This window comes from Lynx rufus, unplaced genomic scaffold, assembly GCF_022079265.1.
Source record: "Lynx rufus isolate CCGP_SWC_20201006 ecotype Redwood Valley unplaced genomic scaffold, mLynRuf1.p SCAF_15, whole genome shotgun sequence".
Taxonomy (NCBI): Eukaryota; Metazoa; Chordata; class Mammalia; order Carnivora; family Felidae; genus Lynx; species Lynx rufus.
Window position 1 is genome coordinate 27,823,428 of NW_025814829.1, and position 19,858 is coordinate 27,843,285.

The 19,858-nt window shown below is 45.4% G+C and overlaps 1 protein-coding gene and 1 long non-coding RNA gene across 3 annotated transcripts; both read left to right on the plus strand.

Moving 5' to 3' along the window:
- Nucleotides 1–5,526: 5,526 nt before the first annotated feature.
- Nucleotides 5,527–15,600, plus strand: DYRK3 (dual specificity tyrosine phosphorylation regulated kinase 3). Of its 2 annotated transcripts, none has more exons than XM_047076731.1 (3): nt 5,527–5,737; nt 7,774–7,885; nt 13,759–15,600. In XM_047076731.1, exons 1-3 carry the CDS (start codon nt 5,661–5,663, stop codon nt 15,331–15,333), a joined length of 1,764 nt encoding a protein of 587 aa, XP_046932687.1. In that variant the 5' UTR covers nt 5,527–5,660; the 3' UTR covers nt 15,334–15,600. The 2 variants fall into 2 exon arrangements, with proteins under 2 accessions (XP_046932687.1, XP_046932688.1); XM_047076732.1 differs by lacking the exon at nt 5,527–5,737 and adding an exon at nt 5,874–6,014.
- A 1,521-nt stretch (nt 15,601–17,121) lies between these two features.
- Nucleotides 17,122–19,064, plus strand: LOC124510057 (uncharacterized). The gene is made up of 3 exons (XR_006961583.1): nt 17,122–17,557; nt 18,154–18,179; nt 18,993–19,064. It is a non-coding gene; the product is annotated as an uncharacterized LOC124510057 (long non-coding RNA).
- Nucleotides 19,065–19,858: the final 794 nt, after the last annotated feature.

The window sequence follows — 19,858 nt, forward strand, 5'->3', positions numbered from 1 at the left end:
CCTGTCCCCACCCTGTCAAGGGAGTCGAAAACCTCCAGCTCTGCCTTGGGGTTGTTGCATCCACACGACTCCTGAAACAGAATGCTACGGGCACCAGTGACAGTCACAACAAAGTTTATTGCAATGAGAGGTAAGGCAAACCGATCGATCGGGACCGACACTCTTGACCAGAGTGCAGTCTCCAACAGCCGGGATACAGAGGTTTTATAGCTGACCACATTGTCTTATTATCACCTGGGAACAGAACAAAGGAATAGCTCCCAGGTGGAAACAGTTGAAACAGGCCCTTGCCCCAATCCAATCAAGCGCTAATCCATCCCTTGATTGATAGGATAAAGCTGTTAATCTCTTAACCTATAGTGTTAAAACAAAGCTGTTATTTCTTAAAGATACAGGTTAGCCCTACCCTTACAGGGTGAATATTCCACAATGGAAGGTACGCCTTGAATTGGGCTGATGTTTTTTGTACCCCCTAGAGCTCGCTCCCCGCATCCAGTTTTTCCCAACACTTGCCCTGGGCCAGGTCCCTGGCAACACTGACCTGCGCGTCCTGTGCATGCACCATATGCATTCCATCAGCCGCCATCATGCAGGCAGCGCTCTCCAGGCCTGTGTAGCTAGCGCCCATCCCCAACAACCTTCAAGGTTCAAATGTGGAGGCAGCCCCACACGGAAGATTGCTCTGAAGTGGCCCCTGGAATGGGCTTCAGGTAGACTTACTTTCTGCTAGTGTTCTGGCCTTCTGCAGCAATGAAGGCTTCTAAGTATCTCTTTTTGGAGGATATTCCAGCCAGCTCACCATATCCATTGTATGCAGGACAGTCCAATTCCTCCAGGTCTGCTTTCAGGGGGAATAGGCGCCTATGTATAGGTTAGGGCTTGGAACTTGGCAGATGCTTTGTAATCACAAGACTTCACTGTCATGATCAGGCCTCTCAGGACACTTGCCCTGTTCCAGGTCCCTGTACGCCTGCACATGCTTAGTTTACACCCTGTCAGCAGGCACCACATCAGGCAGCTAGTCCAAATGGGGACACATGGGATCTTTGATTGAAACAGGGTGATATCGAAAAAAACCACCAGACGCCAAATAGAAGCGAGGCAAGATTTTATTCACGGCCGGGCCAAACCTGACCTTCTGATGTTAAGGAGAAAAGCGCAGAGAACGGCCCCGAACAAAGGCAGCAGTGGGCTTATATGGATTTTAGCAAGTCAGAATACATCATTATTTGGTTAACCAATTACAATCTACAGCGTTTCATGGTAGCCAATTATATTGTGACACAAAGACGTTAGTTTTGGCGGGAACCTATAAATTTTGAAGGTCTTTGTCCTAAGAGGATTTAAAATGACCAATCATAGTTAGACACCTGAGATGCTGTAGGGCAGTGAGTACGTGACTTTTTACATGTTGGTCTGGCCTAGGCCAGATCTTGGTAGAGAGGGTGGGGGAGCATTTTGCATCCTAAGGTATTTGTTTAGCAAGCAGGCGAGGTCACAGAAGTGAGATAGGGCGGTTAGTAATTACTGATAACCCTAATAGGGAACTACATAAGCCTTTTATCTCCACTATTCATGAAAGGTGAGTTTAAGACGAACTTATAGGGCGCCTGGGTGGGGCAGTCGGTTAAGCGTCCGACTTCAGCCAGGTCACGATCTCGAGGTCCGTGAGTTCGAGCCCCGCGTCAGGCTCTGGGCTCATGGCTCAGAGCCTGGAGCCTGTTTCCGATTCTGTGTCTCCCTCTCTCTCTGCCCCTCCCCCGTTCATGCTCTGTCTCTCTCTGTCCCAAAAATAAATAAACGTTGAAAAAAAAATTAAAAAAAAAAAAGACGAACTTATATACAATAAGCTTTCTGATATCTTATAAGTTGACCTATTACAGATTACTGTAGATGCCCAGGACTCCAGCAGAGTGAGTCCACAAGGGGACAGACTGTTGCCAGCTTAAAGCTACTGCCTCAGAACAATTTTCAAGTGGTGGCCTCCCTCCATCCTGGAGGCTATTCAGTGGTTTGCATCTGGCCTGAGTTCCATAGTCCACCATAAGCTAAAGGCCTGCTAACGGGTGTGGTCCACATATGCGCTGGTGGCACAGGTCAGGGTAGTGAGGGATAGGGAAAAGGGCCATGTCAGGCAAGGCTGGGTCACAAGAGCAAGTTATTGGGAATACCTACATTACCTAATTTCAAGCCTTAACCTACACAATGTGCATATTCCTGCTCAAGGCAAAGCTGGAGGAATATGGACTGCCTTGCTAAGTCAGGGATGGGCAGCTTGGCCAGAGTATCTTCCAGTAACACACACTTGGGAGGCTTGATTTCAGCAGCAGCTGGGGACCCCAATAAGCAACAGGTCCATGAGAGGCCTTGGGAGTGGGCTTTCTCTTACTCTTAAGGCAATGCCACTGATTGGGGATGGGTCATTTCTCTACAGGCCTGTGGGGCCTCTAGTGCTCAAGTGTGGTTTACGAGGTCTGCTGTGCTTGCATAGGCCTTGAAGGACAGGGTAGCCAGAGACCTGTTAAAGGGCAGGTATCGGGGGAGACTGTGTAGTGGGAAGAGATAGTTAAAGGTACAAGGCATTTGCCTAATTCAAAGCTCTAACCTCCACAAATGCACTTATTCACCCTGAATGCAGAGTTGGAAAAAATTGAACTGACTTTCCAGGGTCTGGTTAGGCAGACTGGTGGGGTTCCAGAAAAATAAGGCATAGTTTTAGTGTTTCAATGAGCTAGATTTCTGTATTTCTTTTTTTTTTTTTTAATTTTTTTAATGTTTATTTATTTTTGAGAGAGAGACAGTATAAGTGGGGAAGGGGCAGAGAGAAAGGGAGACATAGAACCATGAAGCAGGCTCCAGGCTCTGAGCTGTCAGCACAGAGCCCGACGCGGGGCTCTAACTCACGGACCGCGAGATCATGACCTGAGCCGAAGTTGGACGCTCAACCGACTGAGCCACGCAGGCGCCTCTAGATTTCTGTATTTCTGAAAAAATAGCAGGTACATGTTTCTGGAGCTTAGGTAAATTTGAGGTCAATTAGGAGGAAAGGGAGAATTTCTTTCCAAAAGATTTTTAAGAATGCATTCCAATTTTGTGATTCATGTGTCATATTTTGTATTGTCATATCATGCTGTAAAGAATAATTCATAGCAATGAAACGATTTTAAATTTAACCGACAGCTATCTCATCACACAATTGAGGGTGAAGGTGGCCACAGGGAAATTTTCTTACTCTCTGCATTTGAAACTGCTGTGATCACATTCCGAATGTTCCATTGATTTCTGAAGTTCCCGGAATAGCTCCCTTTTTTTGTCTGTTCGTTACAGTTTTCTGATTTTGCAGATTTATTAGAACTGGTTTCAAAGGTCAGGCAGGCATCTTCTATATTTGGCTAATCCATGTTAACGTTTTAAATCTGGCTTTAACTATGTGGAGAAAGATAATAGCGATGTTGAACTACTTTTGAGTGGGGCTTTGAAAGGAGAAGAAAGGACATGAATCGTCTGAAAGCTGCTCATGAACTAGAGGGCACAAGATACCAGCTCAGAGGGGGTGTGGAAGCTCCTGCTGGATCTATGACTGGACTTGAACCCAGCCCACTGTTTCACCCAGCCAGATTGTTATGAAACGGGGACTCTGAAGAAATATTGGAAAGTATTTAAACCACTAAGCTCAGAGATCCGTGAAGCTCCAACACCTCCAAGGAATCCTCCTCTCCTTGACCGTGAGAACAAATGGCTAAAGATAAAAGACGCTTCTGTTTCCCACCTCAGGAGCAGAAAGGGGAGCAGGAAGGCTTCAGGGTGGCTCACAGAGGTATGTCTGAAACTGGAGATGTGGTCCTCTCAAAGCAGTGATTCAGAATGAAGCAAAAAAACTGGTGGGAGCAAGTCCCAGTCAGATGTTCAGAGCAGTGAAGTGGTCTAGGGTGTCCACATAAGTACTAAGAACAGGGATTATTTAATAGGATTTTGCAATCTTAGAGCTGGAAGGACCTCATCAACAATCTAGTCCAACTTTTTGTTGCTGTGGAGCCCTCTCTCTTCAAACAAAAGCTTCCACAGGAGCCCTAACACAAACTCATAGGAAAGCAGGATTGCTGGGGGTGTGGCCTGGAGGGGCAAAACCCACAAAAGCTTACTTATAAAATTAGAATAACTTTAAGAATCATCGTGCAAGAAGTTTTATTTATTTATATCAGAGAGAGGCTAAAGCAACTTTGGTCACAAAGAATCAAGTTCCCCAAACTGACACATCCTTAATTTACAAAGTGAAAAGCCTTTGGGTCCTTAAGGACATTTTTGCTTGGAGGCAAGAGAACAGGGAATATGACTTTTAGTCACACGGAAATGAGCCTTGGATGGAAATTTTCAGATTTATGGACTATGCTATGCTGGTATGGGACAATGAGCCCCCAAGCCCCACCAGGGGGCGCCCCTGTTCGACATTTTGGGAACGTTTGTTTCTCTCCTGGAGCGTCTGTCGGCCTCGTGCTTTGTAGGTTTAAGGGAAATCCGATTAGATACCACGCTCAAGGAGACACTAGGCGTTCTTCTATTTTAATCTCCTTCCCTCTCACTTTTCGTCCCAATGATCGAAATCCACTTAATATTGGGGTTACTGAGGTTTCTTCACTTTTCAGAAAAAGAATTAAAGAGCCCCCAAATATCCCCTGGAGAGAAAAACAGGAAGCGTCTTCCAAGGGGCCTGGTGCAGCCCGAGGAAGGCTGGGAATTCCAGCTACAAGATCCTGGGAAAGAACGGCTCCTCTGGCCTCAGTTTTCTCATCAATAAAAAGGCTCTTTGCGCCCTACCATCCGTAGCATCCCGTGACAGGGCAGTCTGGCAAATGTCAGCTTAAATTCTGGATCCTACTTCTATCTGTAAAAGGCGGATGCCACATAGTATGATCACGGAGATTAAATAAAACAATGTTCGTAAGCGCTGGTGCAGTGTCACTAAATGGGTTTATTATTGCTTCTTACGTTTTTATTATTGCTTTCATTACCCCTCGGTGGGGGGGGGGGAGAAGCCCCTCCTTGGGAAAGCCTAGGAAATTAGACTTTTCATTCACTTTTGTTCTAATTCATATTCACGGGAGGTTTTAGAAGTTCAGGCTACAACGTGCTGAAGGACAGCAGACGGTTGAGGGGCGCGCCCGTATTTCTGAGGCGGAAATCGGGGGCTAACTGCTACTTCCACAAATCCTCCCCCGGGCCTTTCTCCCTCCGGGGGCAGCGACCCCAAGCCTCACTCGCTGCCAGAGAGCACAGGCAGCGCAAGCGATGGACGCCCCGCCCCGAACCTCCCGGAGCCGGCGCCAGTGGCGGAGGCCAGCGCCGCACGGTGGGGAGAGGCCTCGGGCCCCGCCCCTGGCGTCATCGCGTAACTTCGCAGAGGCGTTTCCCGGGGCGTGCCTCTGTTGCTAGGCGACCACCCCGCTCCCCCTCCCGCCCCTGGCGCTCCTCCCGCCCCTGGCGCTCCTCTCCCCACTCCCTGCCCGGCCAGTCGCAAGCAAAGGCGCGCGGAGCTGCAGTGTCTGGACGAGAGTCCCCCGGGAAGCGTCGCGGTCCCGGAGGCAGCCGCCCCGGCGCAGGTGGACCCTGCGCGTCGGACCCTCCAACCGTCGCCCCTCCCCCGGGGGCTCCCGAGCTAGCGGATGGGAGGCACGGCTCGCGGGCCCGGGCGGAAGGATGCGGGGCCGCCCGGAGCCGGACTCCCGCCCCAGCAGCGGAGGTAACGGCGGCGCAGGGTAACGGGCTGGGGGCCCCCGAGTGGGTGGCTGGCGCAGGCTGGCGAGGCCGGGGGTGGGGGGAAGTGGGGGGCGGGGAAGGCCTGATGGAGTGAACCCCCGGTAGCAGGGACGAGGGAAGGGTTCTTTCTGATCTCCTCCCGGGGACCGGCCCACCCTCCTAGTCTGCATCAACTGCCCTCCCCCACCCCCCGGCCCCCCGTGAGCGAAGGAGGAGAAGCTGGAGCGGAGCTAGGAGAAGAAGCCGTAGATCGGGGATATGTAAGGAACTCTAAGAAGCTGGGACTTTTTGTGGGGCTTTTTAACAAACCGGGGGAGGCAGAGAGCAAATACCTTTCCAAGAAGCCCTGTTGCTCAGAGCAAATAACCCAGGGCTGAACTCTTGGGGTTTGCCGTGAGGGGTGCGGTCTGACTTGGGATATGCAGGTGAAGGGTTGCGCTGAGTAGGGCTTTCTGGGGATCCTATTTTGAGAGATCTCCACCTTGCATTGTATTTTACACCTAAAAGGAGACTACGGACACCCCGCTCATTTGCATGCAGACTTCCTTTGGGTAATTTCCTCTGCCTGTTTATAAGAATACTTGCAGGTCTTCAGGGTTGTCTTTTTCTCTGTAGTTGTGGACGCCTGTCCCATTTTATTTATTATATTCATGATGTTGGCAAAGAGTCACATCCAGAATTTTTGGCTGTCAGAGAAGCAGTGTCCATTAAAGATACATAAAATTCTATCAGAATGTGAGTTTGTGTTTATAAAGAATCTTTCAAAAATATCTGTAGTTGTGTTTTTAATTTTCTTTGTATTTCTATAACACACCAATTAAGAAAACTCTAGAACTAATTTTATAAAAGTTTTGAAAGGCAACTTTAAATATTGCAATTAAGAAAACAAATATTTCAGCATATTTTAAAAGATTTTTAAAAATTCTTCCCCTGCAACCTCGTGATCATCATTGTATTTGTAGTATATTATGTAAAAATGATACGATGAAAGGCTGATGTGTATGACTGGGAAATTCATGTTCGCGGTGGCAGATGAAATGCATTATCTAGGACCATCTTGTGGTTTAAATAAATCCTCTCCCTCTTTTGTGGCAGAGGCACAGCGTGAAGGAACAGAGAAATGGTCCTTAATCATTTAGCATTTAGCTTCCACCATCCAGTAGAAAATGGAGTGGATAAAGAAGTGAAATTCAGTACCTTGTATAATTTAGAGAATCTCTAGTATTTGCTGTAGTATTCACTGGACATTTCTACGAGTTAGGTAGATGTTAAGTAGGTAAGTGAATAAATCATAAAAAGAAGACATTCTAAGAAGGCTTTTTATTTCTTGCCTGTAAGACAGAGAAATGTGCAGACTGGAACTATTCTTCCCATTATAACATGTGGAAAACAGGCTCAGAAAAGAAGGTAGTACAGCCAGTGATAAAGCAGAGATTAGAATCCAAGGCTCTGACTTTTAAAATACAGTTACCTCTGCCTTTTTTTTTTTTTTTTTTTCTCTCTCTCTTTTCCTGCTCCGGTTACCTTTTAGGCTTCGGATTTAAACGAGCCTTTATTTTCATGTAGTAAGTTAAATGAGATCCTTCTCATAGTCCCTATTCTTACTTTTTAAATTTTTCTTTAAAGATTTTATTTTTAAGCAATCTCTACATCCAATGTGGGGCTCGAACTCACAACCCCAAGATCAAGAGTTGCATGTTCTCCTGATGAGCCAGCCAGGCAACCCGATAGTCCCTATTGTTAACAACATTTACACAGTAAGAGTTGTCTTAACTCTGTCAAAATACAAACCCAAAATGCTATCCTTTTTTAAAAAAGAAAAAGAAGAAAAGTTGGGTTTTCTCTATTCTTTTGCCAAATACCCTAGTTGTTTGTATTCGATGCCAAAATGCAGTGTAGACTTTTTTTGTATTAGTTATTTGTGGCAGATGTGAAGAAGTAAAGACACAAAATGTTTTGGAAATACAAGTTTATATACTTCAGATACTGACAGATTTTATCTGTAATCCTTTCAACTAGATTGGGGGATGGTGTCTATGATACCTTCATGATGATAGATGAAACCAAATGCCCACCCTGTTCGAATGTACTCTGCAATCCTTCCGAACCACCTCTACCCAGAAGACTAAATGTAAGTAAACGAAATTGTTCTTTGCTGTCTAGATGTCTGGGAAAGAAGGAAGCGCTACTTAATGCCCAAGGTCCAATTACATCTCACTGGCAACTCAGACTCTTTTGTTTCCTTTTGGTGTCTCTTGACTTTGGAATAACAATTTCTGTGGTCCAAGTTTAGCTTTACAGATGATTTTGATTTGGAGCCCCATGTATTCCTTTCAATCACTGGGATAAATTATATGGCACTAGGAAAAAAATAATGCTACTTTTATCTAGGGAATGTTTTGTTGTTGTTGTTGTTGTTGTTGTTTTATGGGATGACATAGTGTATTATAAAGGTTCATTTTAACAAAAACGAGGAACAGATAATACCCCTGAATTCATAGATCTGCAAGTTTTTTTTTTTTTCCCTGCAAGATAGAAATGCAGTCCTAGCTTATTAGTATGCTAAAGAGAATCACTTTATAGATCATAAATAAAACTTGAACAGTACAGCTTGGTTTCTGATGCATTTAATCATTCTGGAGCTTGCAGACATTTAGCTTTTGACACTGTTTTACTTAAGGTAATAAAAAAATTAATTCATATTCCATCAGCATACACAGGATAGTAGGGAGAACGGGGTTTGGAGGAACTCCATGACAGGGAGAAGCCATTCTGTGACTTTAAAATTTGCTGCATATGTCCCCTGATGACCAAATTGAATAACTGAATAGACTTATTTGTAATATTTCTCCTTCAGATTTCTGCATTTAAGACCTAAAATTGTTTCTGTATTCTAGTATATTTTTTATCATATGTCTATTTATTTATTTTGAGAGAGAGAGTGCACATGCACATGCGCTCTAGCTGGGGAGGGTCAGAGAGAGAGACACAGATAGAGAGAGAGAGAAAGACACAGATAGAGACAGAGAGGATCCCAAGCAAGTTCCGTTCTGTCAGCGCAGAGCCCATGGCAGGGCTCAGTACCACGAACTGTGAGATCATGACCTGAGCCGAAATCAAGGTCCCAATTAACTGACTGAGCTACCCAGACGCCCCAGTTTCTATAGTCTAAAAAAAAAAATTACTTGAATTTTTCATAGCCCTTTCCAACTTTCTGTTAGCTTTTGCTATTAAAATCAATCTTTTCACTAGTTCCAAGGCTAATAATATTACAAAGTATTGGCTAAATATATTTGGAAGGCTGGTCTCCCTATTTTTAACCTGTTCCCTGGAGTACAATAAGTTTCCTTTCCATTTTCAACAAGCTCATTTCTTTAATATGTGAAAACCTCTCAGAGTTCCAGAACCATATACTCCTCTGGTTGACCATGGGCTTTTTGGTTACTGGCTGCCAATTAGCATATCTCTGTAGGAAACTTTTTGCAGTTGGGCTGGTACATTAACATATGATTTAAAGTTCATTTGTACTTCAGTTTAGAGTTAGCCAGTGCTAATCACCTCCCAGTAGGTCAGTTAAACTGTATGTTTCAAGATTAAAATGAATTTCTTACTGTATAGCATACAGAGTAACAGTTTTTGAGAAACATGGGGTTTTAGATTCTAACCTAATGGTGTCTTTGCAAACTTTGCTGAAAGCAGTGCTCTTTGACCTCTTGTTGACATTTATAATAGTTCATTAAGACATGATTCCATCCCTAGACCCTATTGCTTTTTGTCACAAAGCCTTTAAGCTTTGTTTATCCAAGATGTTCTTGCATTCTCACTCTAAACTATAAATCGTCCGCTTGGCATTTATTGGCTTAAGCTTTGTGTTGCAGATTTAGGGTCAAGAGCTAGGGAAAGAGTAGAGTTTCATATCTGGATGAGAAGGATATTCCTTTTTTCGGAATTTCTCAACAAGATCTTCGAGACTTGACTCACACAATTGAGAATGTCAGCTTCTATTTGAAATGTCAAGAGTCCTCCAAATTAGCAGTGTATGTGAAGCATTGTTAAATAAAACATGATTAATCGGTCTCTCTGGATGTAATCACATAATTAAGAAAATAATTGGTAGAATTGATCATACATATTGTTGAGTTACTGTGATTACAACTACGGACTAGAAACATATAGTATTTTATTTATAACTATTCTGCTTTAACATGTGTGCAAACTCTAGACTCTGCTAGAACAATGGAAGGAAGATTTTATTTATAGCACAACAGTCTTGATACATAATTGATTCAGGCCAGTATTTGAGTTATTTACAGGAAAGGAAAGGGACCTGAGAAGATACCCCATCCTTGTGTGGAAAAATTCCTTCCTGGAATTCTTCAGATTCACTGGAGATTCAAACCTTGATAACCCATAGTGGACTGTACCTGAGGTACCTTGTTCTGTTCTGGGAGCCACACTCTAAGAGAACAGCCCGTGCTGAGAATATGAATAAGGCAGTAAGCATGAGGCAGAGGATATAATGGGCATGATGGGCCCAGGGAAAAGTGGGGGGGGGGGCAGGACAGCCCCTTTTTAGTATCTGAAGGACTTTTACATGAAATCTGGACACTTCTGTGTCTTTCCAGAGGGCAAAATAAGATGTGGTTTTCAGGGAGAGAGATTTAGGCTCACTTTAAGGAAAAACCATGGCATCCTTAATCTTCCTGTAATAGCTCTGTGGAAATGAAATTTCTGTAACATATCCATTCAAATTCATGTTCTGTGCCCGAGACCCCCTCTTTATCACAGACAGAAATGAAGACTCCGGAACCCATACAGCCTTACCTGTAGGCAGGGTAGGTGAAATACCCAGGGATGGACCCTGGACCCCAAATACCTTTCCTACCAGCTTGTTACTGATGACTACGGTTCCTAGAGAGTCATTCCTTTGGGTTAAGGCATTGATCTGCTGTTAAAGTTCAAATATCTTGGAGAGGTAAATTAAATTACCTTAAATTGTATGGCAAGTCAAAAGCACGTTTTGTATCAGGGAGAAAATGGGTGAGTTGTTTCCACACCTCCTAAAAGAAGGCCTAATGTGGGTGCCACCATGCTGCAGGAGAGATATTTAGTGCCAGATGTCTGTGGAGGGAGACTGGAGATGTGGAAGGAGGTACCAGAGAGAGAAGAGATAAACTGAAAGGGGAAAAAGGGAGGGCGTATAAGAGTTTAAACCTTAATATGTTGAGAATTTTGTCTACTTATTACCAGTGTTTGTAAAATGTTTTATAGTTTGTAAGGGTCTTTCACATATATTATTCATTATAGTTTGATTTACACTTTGCATCCTGCATGTAGGTATTATGACCCACATTTTATAAATAAAGAAACCGAGGCTAAGAAACTGAGCTAAAGTTTAACAACTTGCTTAGGGACCTACAGCTTTTTTTTTTTTTTTTAATTTTTTTTTTAAACGTTTTATTTATTTTTGAGACAGAGAGAGACAGAGCATGAACGGGGGAGGGGCAGAGAGAGAGAGGGAGACACAGAATCGGAAGCAGGCTCCAGGCTCTGAGCCATCAGCCCAGAGCCCGACGCGGGGCTCGAACTCATGGACCGCGAGATCGTGACCTGAGCTGAAGTCGGACGCTTAACCGACTGAGCCACCCAGGCGCCCCGGGACCTACAGCTTTTAAGCAGTATAGCCAGGACTCTAACCCAAGCCTTTTGACATCGCTTTTCTTCAGCATGTGTCCCCAAAGCACTAGTGGTAAATCTTTAGATGCATTGAAGTTAGGTATTAAAAATTTTAAGGAAAACTAGCTGAGATGCACGCAAAGATTCATTTTTGTTACGCAAATCTACCTAAAACCAAACAATTGTAACTCCCTAGTCCAGCCAGTCTATCTCCTCACAGATTGGAGTTCCTTGAGAACACCTGTTTCTTTCCGCACTTGTAATAGTGAACAGTAAGGGTTCCTGTGAATGTCACATGGATGGATGGATAAATGGGACCCTCTTCTGTTTTTTTTTATCCTTAAAATCACCAATAGTGGGGCACATGGGTGGCTCAGTCAGGTAAGCATCAGACTTCAGCTCAGGTCACGGATCTCGCGGTTCCTGAGTTTGAACCCCGCATCAGGCTCTGTGCTGACAGCTCAGAGCCTGGAACCTGCTTCGGATTCTGTCTCCCTCTCTCTCTGCCCCTCCTCCCTCTGTCTCTCCCTATCCCTCTCTCTCGCAAGTAAATAAACATTAAAAGAAAAACCACCTAAAATGAGGAATAGTTATTTGACTTAATTACTGCTAAGAAAAACGTTGTAGTATATTTCCATCTTAGCAAGGTGTTTGGGTTCTGTCTGCAGGCCTGTTGTATTTTCTGGGCCAGCGATAGTTCTCCATTTTGGTATCGGAGAGATTTTTCTGGGTCCATAGGTCGTCTCTTTACTGAAACCCCACATGCCAAAGTGTGGCTACAGTTGTATTGCCAACTTCACTTTGTGTGTAATCATGTAATATCCTGTTTTTGTAACTGTGGGACTTCACAAATGTTTAAATTGATTAAATGACCTGAAAGGAGCAGGCAGGAACTAATGTCCTGCTTGCATAACTATAGCTGTATGTGAAGTTTGGCAACACTCAAATGTTTTCATCTTTTGTTTTTTGCTGCTATTTATATCTTTTATATTGTTGTTTAGGTAATAGGCCGTGTGCTGTTTTCTGGAGTTAGATTAAAATTCTTGTTTTTAAAGATTTGGCCACTTTGGATCATGATCTTTCCATCTCTTCTTTCCTTCTAGCACCCTCTTAATTTTTCTTTGTGTGTGTGTGTGTGTGTGCGCACACGCGTGTAATTGTTTAAAGTATTTATCTTTCTTGCTTTTCCTTTCCTCCATCTAATTTCAAAGAAATTGTGTTTCCTCTTGAAGGAGTAAGTAGAGCTGTCTTCTGTGAGTTACTGTTCCTTGAAGGAGAATGTTAAGCAAATGCAAGTAAAAAAAAGTAGTATGCCATTATCACTTAGGCTCTTGCTGAGGAAGAGTGGGTGTAGGTGTAAGTGAGAGAGAGAGAGAGACTCTTGATCTCTTTGAGAGAGCTTTACAAGAACCTCCCCCACCTTACCCCCCAGGACCTTGGATTCTCACCGTTACTCATCAGATACTTAAAGAACTGGCCCAGATGATCTCAGGAGCCCTCTTTGGCTTAGAACTCTTGTGATTCAGTGCGCTGAGCTAGAAGGATTCAATCATTTTGGGGGGAACCTGGGAGTAAATAACGAGGCCTCGCTTGATTCCAAGCCACAGTCCTCGTTCAGCCCTAGTTGGAGAGGACTGCAGGCACTGGGAGAAACTGGTACCAAGTTGTGTTCATGAGAAGCGTGCTGGACTGACAGAAGACCTGGGCTCAAATCCTGCCTCTGTCCTTCAGTGGTGTTTTATTTATAGAACGCCTTTTTGTTTTTTTGTTTTTTTTTTTAATAGAACACTATAACGTGCATATTTTGATTCTATATATGCCATTAAGATCTGGGAAGATACTTGAAACAATTAGTAAACAATATGAGACAGTGTGCATGTAATCAAGTGCCAGATTATGTGGTACGGGTTGGAAAAGCTACAGTCAGGATTCGTTAGTATGGGCTTGGAGTAGTTCTAGATAGAAGAGAGAGGGCTTGAATTGGGCCTTGAAAGAGTGTAGGATTTGAGTGGATGGGGTGAGAAGATTCTCAGTAGAAAGACATACCTACCGGAAGGAACCTAGCATGTGTAGGGCTTGGTAAGAAGACCATCTCTCTCTAACAAACCAAGGCATGTGTAGGGGGTTGAGGTGGTCATAGTATTCCGGGGGGTCCGAGATCAATATAACCCAAGTCTCTAGAGACTCCTGCTTGTCTTACCTCACTTTTGGGTCTTTGTAACGTATGTGACTGGACAGTTTTGTTGTTGTTCAGTCAGGGGGAGGGTTCTTTCATCCTTCCACTGTTTTCAGTGACTTTTCTATTACATTCATTTTTCTTTTCCATAGACCACTGCCGAGCAGGTAGCAAGAGACCACACTCAGCGCTTTCTGAATGGAGGTGAGGTGAAGGTGGAACAGCTGTTTCAGGAATTTGGCAACCGAAGATCCGATACTCTCCAGTCGGATGGCATCAGCGACTCTGAGAAATGCTCTCCTACCGTTTCTCAGGGTAAGAGTTCAGATAGCTCGAATGCGGTAAAACCCAGCAGTTCAGCCAAAGCATCCAAAGTGGTGCCACTGACTCCAGAGCAAGCGCTGAAGCAGTATAAACACCACCTCACTGCTTACGAGAAGCTGGAGATCGTCAACTATCCAGAAATTTACTTCGTGGGTCCAAATGCCAAAAAGAGACATGGAGTGATCGGTGGTCCCAATAACGGGGGGTACGATGATGCAGATGGGGCCTATATTCATGTACCTCGTGACCATCTAGCTTATCGATATGAGGTGCTGAAAATTATCGGCAAGGGGAGTTTTGGGCAAGTCGCCCGGGTCTACGATCACAAACTCCGACAGTATGTGGCCCTAAAAATGGTGCGCAATGAAAAGCGCTTCCATCGGCAGGCAGCTGAGGAGATCCGGATTTTGGAGCATCTCAAAAAGCAGGACAAAACTGGGAGCATGAACGTCATCCACATGCTGGAAAGTTTCACATTCCGGAATCATGTCTGCATGGCCTTCGAATTGCTGAGCATAGACCTTTATGAGCTAATTAAAAAAAACAAGTTTCAGGGGTTTAGCGTCCAGTTAGTTCGCAAGTTTGCTCAATCCATCTTGCAATCCTTGGACGCTCTCCACAAAAATAAGATCATTCACTGTGACCTGAAGCCAGAAAACATTCTCCTGAAACACCACGGGCGCAGTGCAACCAAGGTCATTGACTTTGGGTCCAGCTGCTTCGAATACCAGAAGCTTTACACCTATATCCAGTCTCGGTTCTACAGAGCTCCGGAGATCATCTTAGGAAGCCGCTACAGCACGCCTATAGACATATGGAGTTTTGGCTGCATCCTCGCAGAACTTTTAACAGGACAGCCTCTCTTCCCGGGAGAGGATGAGGGGGACCAGCTGGCCTGTATGATGGAGCTGCTAGGGATGCCACCACCAAAACTTCTGGAGCAGTCCAAACGTGCCAAGTACTTTATTAACTCCAAGGGCCTACCTCGCTACTGTTCTGTGACTACTCAGGCAGACGGGAGAGTCGTGCTTGTGGGGGGTCGCTCACGTAGGGGTAAAAAGCGGGGTCCGCCAGGCAGCAAGGACTGGGTGACAGCACTGAAGGGGTGTGATGACTGCTTGTTTATAGAGTTTTTGAAAAGGTGTCTCCACTGGGACCCCTCTGCCCGTTTGACCCCGGCTCAAGCACTGAGACATCCTTGGATTAGTAAGTCTGTGCCCAGACCTCTGACCATTGAAAAAGTGTCGGGTAAACGGGTGGTAAATCCTGCAAATGCTTTCCAGGGACTGGGTTCCAAGCTGCCTCCAGTTGTCGGAATAGCCAATAAGCTTAAAGCTAACTTGATGTCAGAATCCAACGGTGGTATACCTCTGTGCAGTGTATTGCCCAAACTCATTAGCTAATGGACAGTGCTGTGCTCAGAGATGCGTATGTATGTATTTTTAATTCTCTTGCAAACCTGAACGTGGCGGAAAAAAAAAAAAAAAAAAAAAAAAAAAAAAAAAACACGAGCCCGTTGGTGGATATGTTTTTGTTAGACTAGATTTCTTTTTTTAACACGGCAAAACATTTTTATATGTCTGTAACAGAACTCTTCAAGGGCTAATGACCTAACCAGCCTGTGTTGGCCATCCTGGAATGTACATTAAATGACTTTTTATAGATCAGTGTATCTTCGTTACTGTCGTCAGACGTACGTCACCTTGCGTATCCTGCTGGTTGAAATCCCTTTCTCTCCAGGTAGAAGGTATCGCAGGAAGTATATCCTGATCATTCCTCACCGTGTCTAGTCTCCCTCAGCATCTATTCCAGAGGGATGGTTTGGGACACGGCTGTGGTTCTGGATGAGAGCCAAAGCCCCTCCTGTCCCAGCAGGCCACCCTGTGGGCCCATTCCAGGTGAAAGGGCTCAGCAGAATATGGCGTAAGGGAAGGCTCCAGAAGCTGTTAGTCACTTGAAGAGGTGTCATTGCTTCTCAAATGAGTCATATCTCTTTCAATCCTGTGATTTGTGGCGATTTTATTTTATGTTGTTATTATTTCTGTGATTATTTTGCTTCTGATTTGTTTCCTAGTCAAATCATCTTACCACTTTACCAAGTGCTGGCTTGAAAACTGAGTCCTGTGTATCACTTTACCGCCCCACTCCACCCCTGGCTCCCAGCAACATAAAGCAGCTTCTTTGCCCCAGATTAATGTTAGAAGCGTAGAAGCAGGGGCGCCTGAGTGGCTCTATCAGTTAAGCATGACTTCAGCTCAGGTCATGATCTCACAGTTTGTGAGTTCAAGCCCTGCATTGGGCTCTACACTGATAGTGCAGAGTCTGCTTGGGATTCTCTCTCCCCCTCCCTCTGCCCCTCCCCCACACTTACTTTTCTGTCTGTCTGTCTCTCAAAATAAAAAAAAAAAAAAAAAAAAGGCAGAAACAGCATGCAGACTACAGTTCTCTAATTTCTGGGAACCCTGGAGACCAGCCTGCTTGCTGCATTTCCCTGGACTTTCTTCCTTATAAAATCACTATAGTTTGCTGCTTCCCCTCCTCTCTCCCCGCTCTCTGCCACCTCAGTGTGCCACAGTTTACCCTACTTTTTAGTTGCTTAAACTGAAGACTGCTCCCTAGATTCTAAGCGCACTTCGGTTACAAGAAAATCCAGAAACTTGGGGGTAACCCGTTTCCTTTCCCTTCACTTCAACATCCTTTCTTTTTCTCTGCTAAGATTTAAACAGTGAGGGCTGGCAGTAAAGCTAACTGCTAGCCAAATGTCTCTCGGAAGGCTGGAGAAGGCACAGTGCCTAAATACCTGAGTGCTACTGTTTTGTTGCCCTCTCCTGCCACTCTCCTCCAGGGGTGCGCCTGAACTCTGCCCCCAAGTGTGCTCTGTAAAGTAGACCGTTGCTTTCTTCACACCATTCTCAGGGTGACCCAGTTCCATTTTTACTGTAGAACTTAGTCTCCTGCAAGCGCCGTGAGATCAGAAGGAGATCACAAGCTCGCTGGGCAACACAGTAACCAGAAGGAAAAACATGCCAAGGGCATATCATTTAAGGAACGTTTGCCTTATCCAAAAGCACTCTGATTGCCACAGCACAGGCTGTGCAAACAGAATGAAGCAATGTCCAGAGCGTGCCCTTAGCACTCCCCCCCCCCCCCCCCCCCCCGCCGGCCGAGTTCAGACTGAGGCCTCCGCCTCCTAGAAAGGGGACGTGCCGGTGCTCCTGGTGCACTGTGTAAAACTTGAATGGCTTCCTTCCCTCCTGGTTTACAGAAGGCAATGGAACATGCGCCTCCATTAGGCCCCTCCAGCTCCCGCTGCACTCGCCACCTGACGGAGCAGTTGCGTAAGGGTCCCCTGCGTTATCTCGGCCCAGCACGGGTTGAGGTGGTTATGCCCGTTGTTATCAGCGTGGAAGGCCTGCTCTTCTAAGCAAACAGTGTCTCGAGGACTGCCACCCCAAACACACGGGCTGCCCCTGGATTTCGGTGTTGGTGTTTCAGTGCCAGGTCTCCCGGGTCAGCCCGCGCCATCCGTGACGGGAGAGACGAGCCTGTGGCTGAGGTGGACGTGTGATCTGTTTCTGTGCACTGAGTGGATGTTCGGGTTCCTGAAAGCAGGCCAAGTGACAGGCGGTAGGCAACCCGTGACACCGGAGACAGATTCTAGAAGGCTCTGGGAAGGTGGATGGATGCGCTCGTGCCTAAGTTTGGCAATCTAGCGAGTGACGCGGAGCAGAGTCATTCAGGCTGGCGTGCCAGTCCTCTGCAGCCGATTCACGTTTGGAGACCGTGGGCTGCTGTCAGATGTGCTGGTTGTGCCAGATGGATCTGGGGAGGTTTGAGTCGGTTTCAAGCTTCGGGGCAAGTTGTCATTTTTAGAGGCTGTTACCCTGGGCCCCCTTCTTTCGGCCCCTGTGAAATTTTTTTCTTGGATCCCTGCCCACAGCAGTGAGTGACTAAACTGGATCAGAGTTAGTGCAGAGATTCAGGCTGTCTGACTGACGGTTACTGGATGGCTCTTCAGCCATGTTCGCTCTTCTGGTCATTTCCATTAAACAGGCCAAGTCGGTTGACTTCTACTGAGTTTTAAATTGGCAAAACTCAACTCCGTTTCCAAATTGCTATTGATGCCGTGGAAAGAGTAGGGTAGGAATTTCTGTTCTATTTCATTTCCTGAAGTCTTTTTTTTTTTCTTTCAACATGGGAAATTCAACTGCTCATCGTATTAGACTCTGTCCTACCTTCTGCCCTCACGGTGAGTGATCTGTGCCTTCATCATATGCCATCATGAGCTCTCCTTTGTTGGAACGGAAGCTTCAAATGGGCAGGCCCACGTCTTCCTAATGCTCTAAATGAGCCAGTTGTAATGCTATCCGTCATGCGCAGGTGACAGAGGTCCATCTCCCTCTGTGTGCCAGGAATGTGCTCACCTCTTGTCTTTTAAGTTAACCCACACGATCTCCACTCTCCAATCTCTCCTCTTTGAGCAGGGGTAACCGGAGAAGGGTTATGCGAGGGCACCTCCTTCTGGCCCAGTATCTGACACCTTGGTAATACGTATGAAAAACGCAGCCATAACCTTAACTATGGCATAAAGATTCGGCTTCTGACCCACAGGGACTCTGAAAGAGGAGAGGGTGGGGCCTGCCTCTTCCCCAGACGACTCTGGTTTATGACTATAGTAGCATGCTTTGGTCCTAGGTGTTTTAAGAGGGTTTGGGAAAAATGGGTTAGCTGGCTAATGTCATTATAATTTTTATGACCTTTAATCTGTTACGAGTGGGGTTTATTGCACGATCAAAAAGCAACAGAAAAGATGAAATAAAAAGTTCACCCGTGAAACAGTTTGGATCTGCAGCAGCTGGTCGTGTTGAAACATTTTCTGCTTTGCTTAATTCCTAAGGAGGCATAATTACAGTCAAATGCTAAATTTTGGGTAGCAGCAGATAAATGCTTCTAAGCTTTCCTCACAATACTCCTACTGCTTTCGTGAACCATGGAAACCTTTTTCTCGTTTATTTTTAATTATGTCCCATGTATCTGTTACCTGATGTCACCAACACGGAAGTGGAAAAGTGGCCATGATTGTTCCGGACTGCCTGCGTACGCTTTTGCTCCTCTGAGAATCAAGGCTCGGTCCTTCTCTGAAGCAGGTGGGAGCCGCCAGAGCACGTGTCCCTTCGGGTCTTCAGTCGTGTCGGAGGTGACCGGTCTGTAGAGCACCATAGCTCACCACACAGAGAGCAGCCGCAGTCGTCCATGATATGAACAACCTGGAGTTTTCCAAACAAGGAGTGAGACAAGACGAGGGAATAGCACATCAGGGAAGAGTTGTCCTCTGCCAGGCATCAGCCTCCCCGTTTTAAAAAATATTTTTAACATCCTCAGTCCAGCATGTCCCGCTTTCGTCTTCAACCTGTACTTCCTACGGCCTAGGAATTTAAAAGAGCTTACTTCCAAACCTGGCCTGCAGCCATCATGTGATTAGGGGGTAATCTTTTCCAAGTGTCTGTCCAATTATGCCTGCTAATTTCAGTGAGGCAGGTTTTTAAGAGTCCCAGTGAACCCATCCATGTAGGGACTGAAAGCTCTGGCCCCTGAGATCTATAACCCCTGAGATAAGCCAGAGCTACAAATACATCGTCTAGACTTTGAAGGAGAGAATATGATTCTTAATATAGCTCACCAACCACCAAGTCGTGCCTAGACTCTCTCACAAGTTTTCTATAACAGGAGAAGCCTGCCTGCCTGTTGACTAGAAAGAGTCTCACCTCCTCTGCCACCGCACAGATAAACTAAAAAGAAAGGACTGCCCCCAAATCAGGCCAGATGGTGACCCCTGACTATTTCAGCTCAGGATGTCAGCCTCTAAAGCATCAGGTTTGAATCATCTTGGTATCACGGGATTCTATCATTGTTCATTTGAATCTGCTG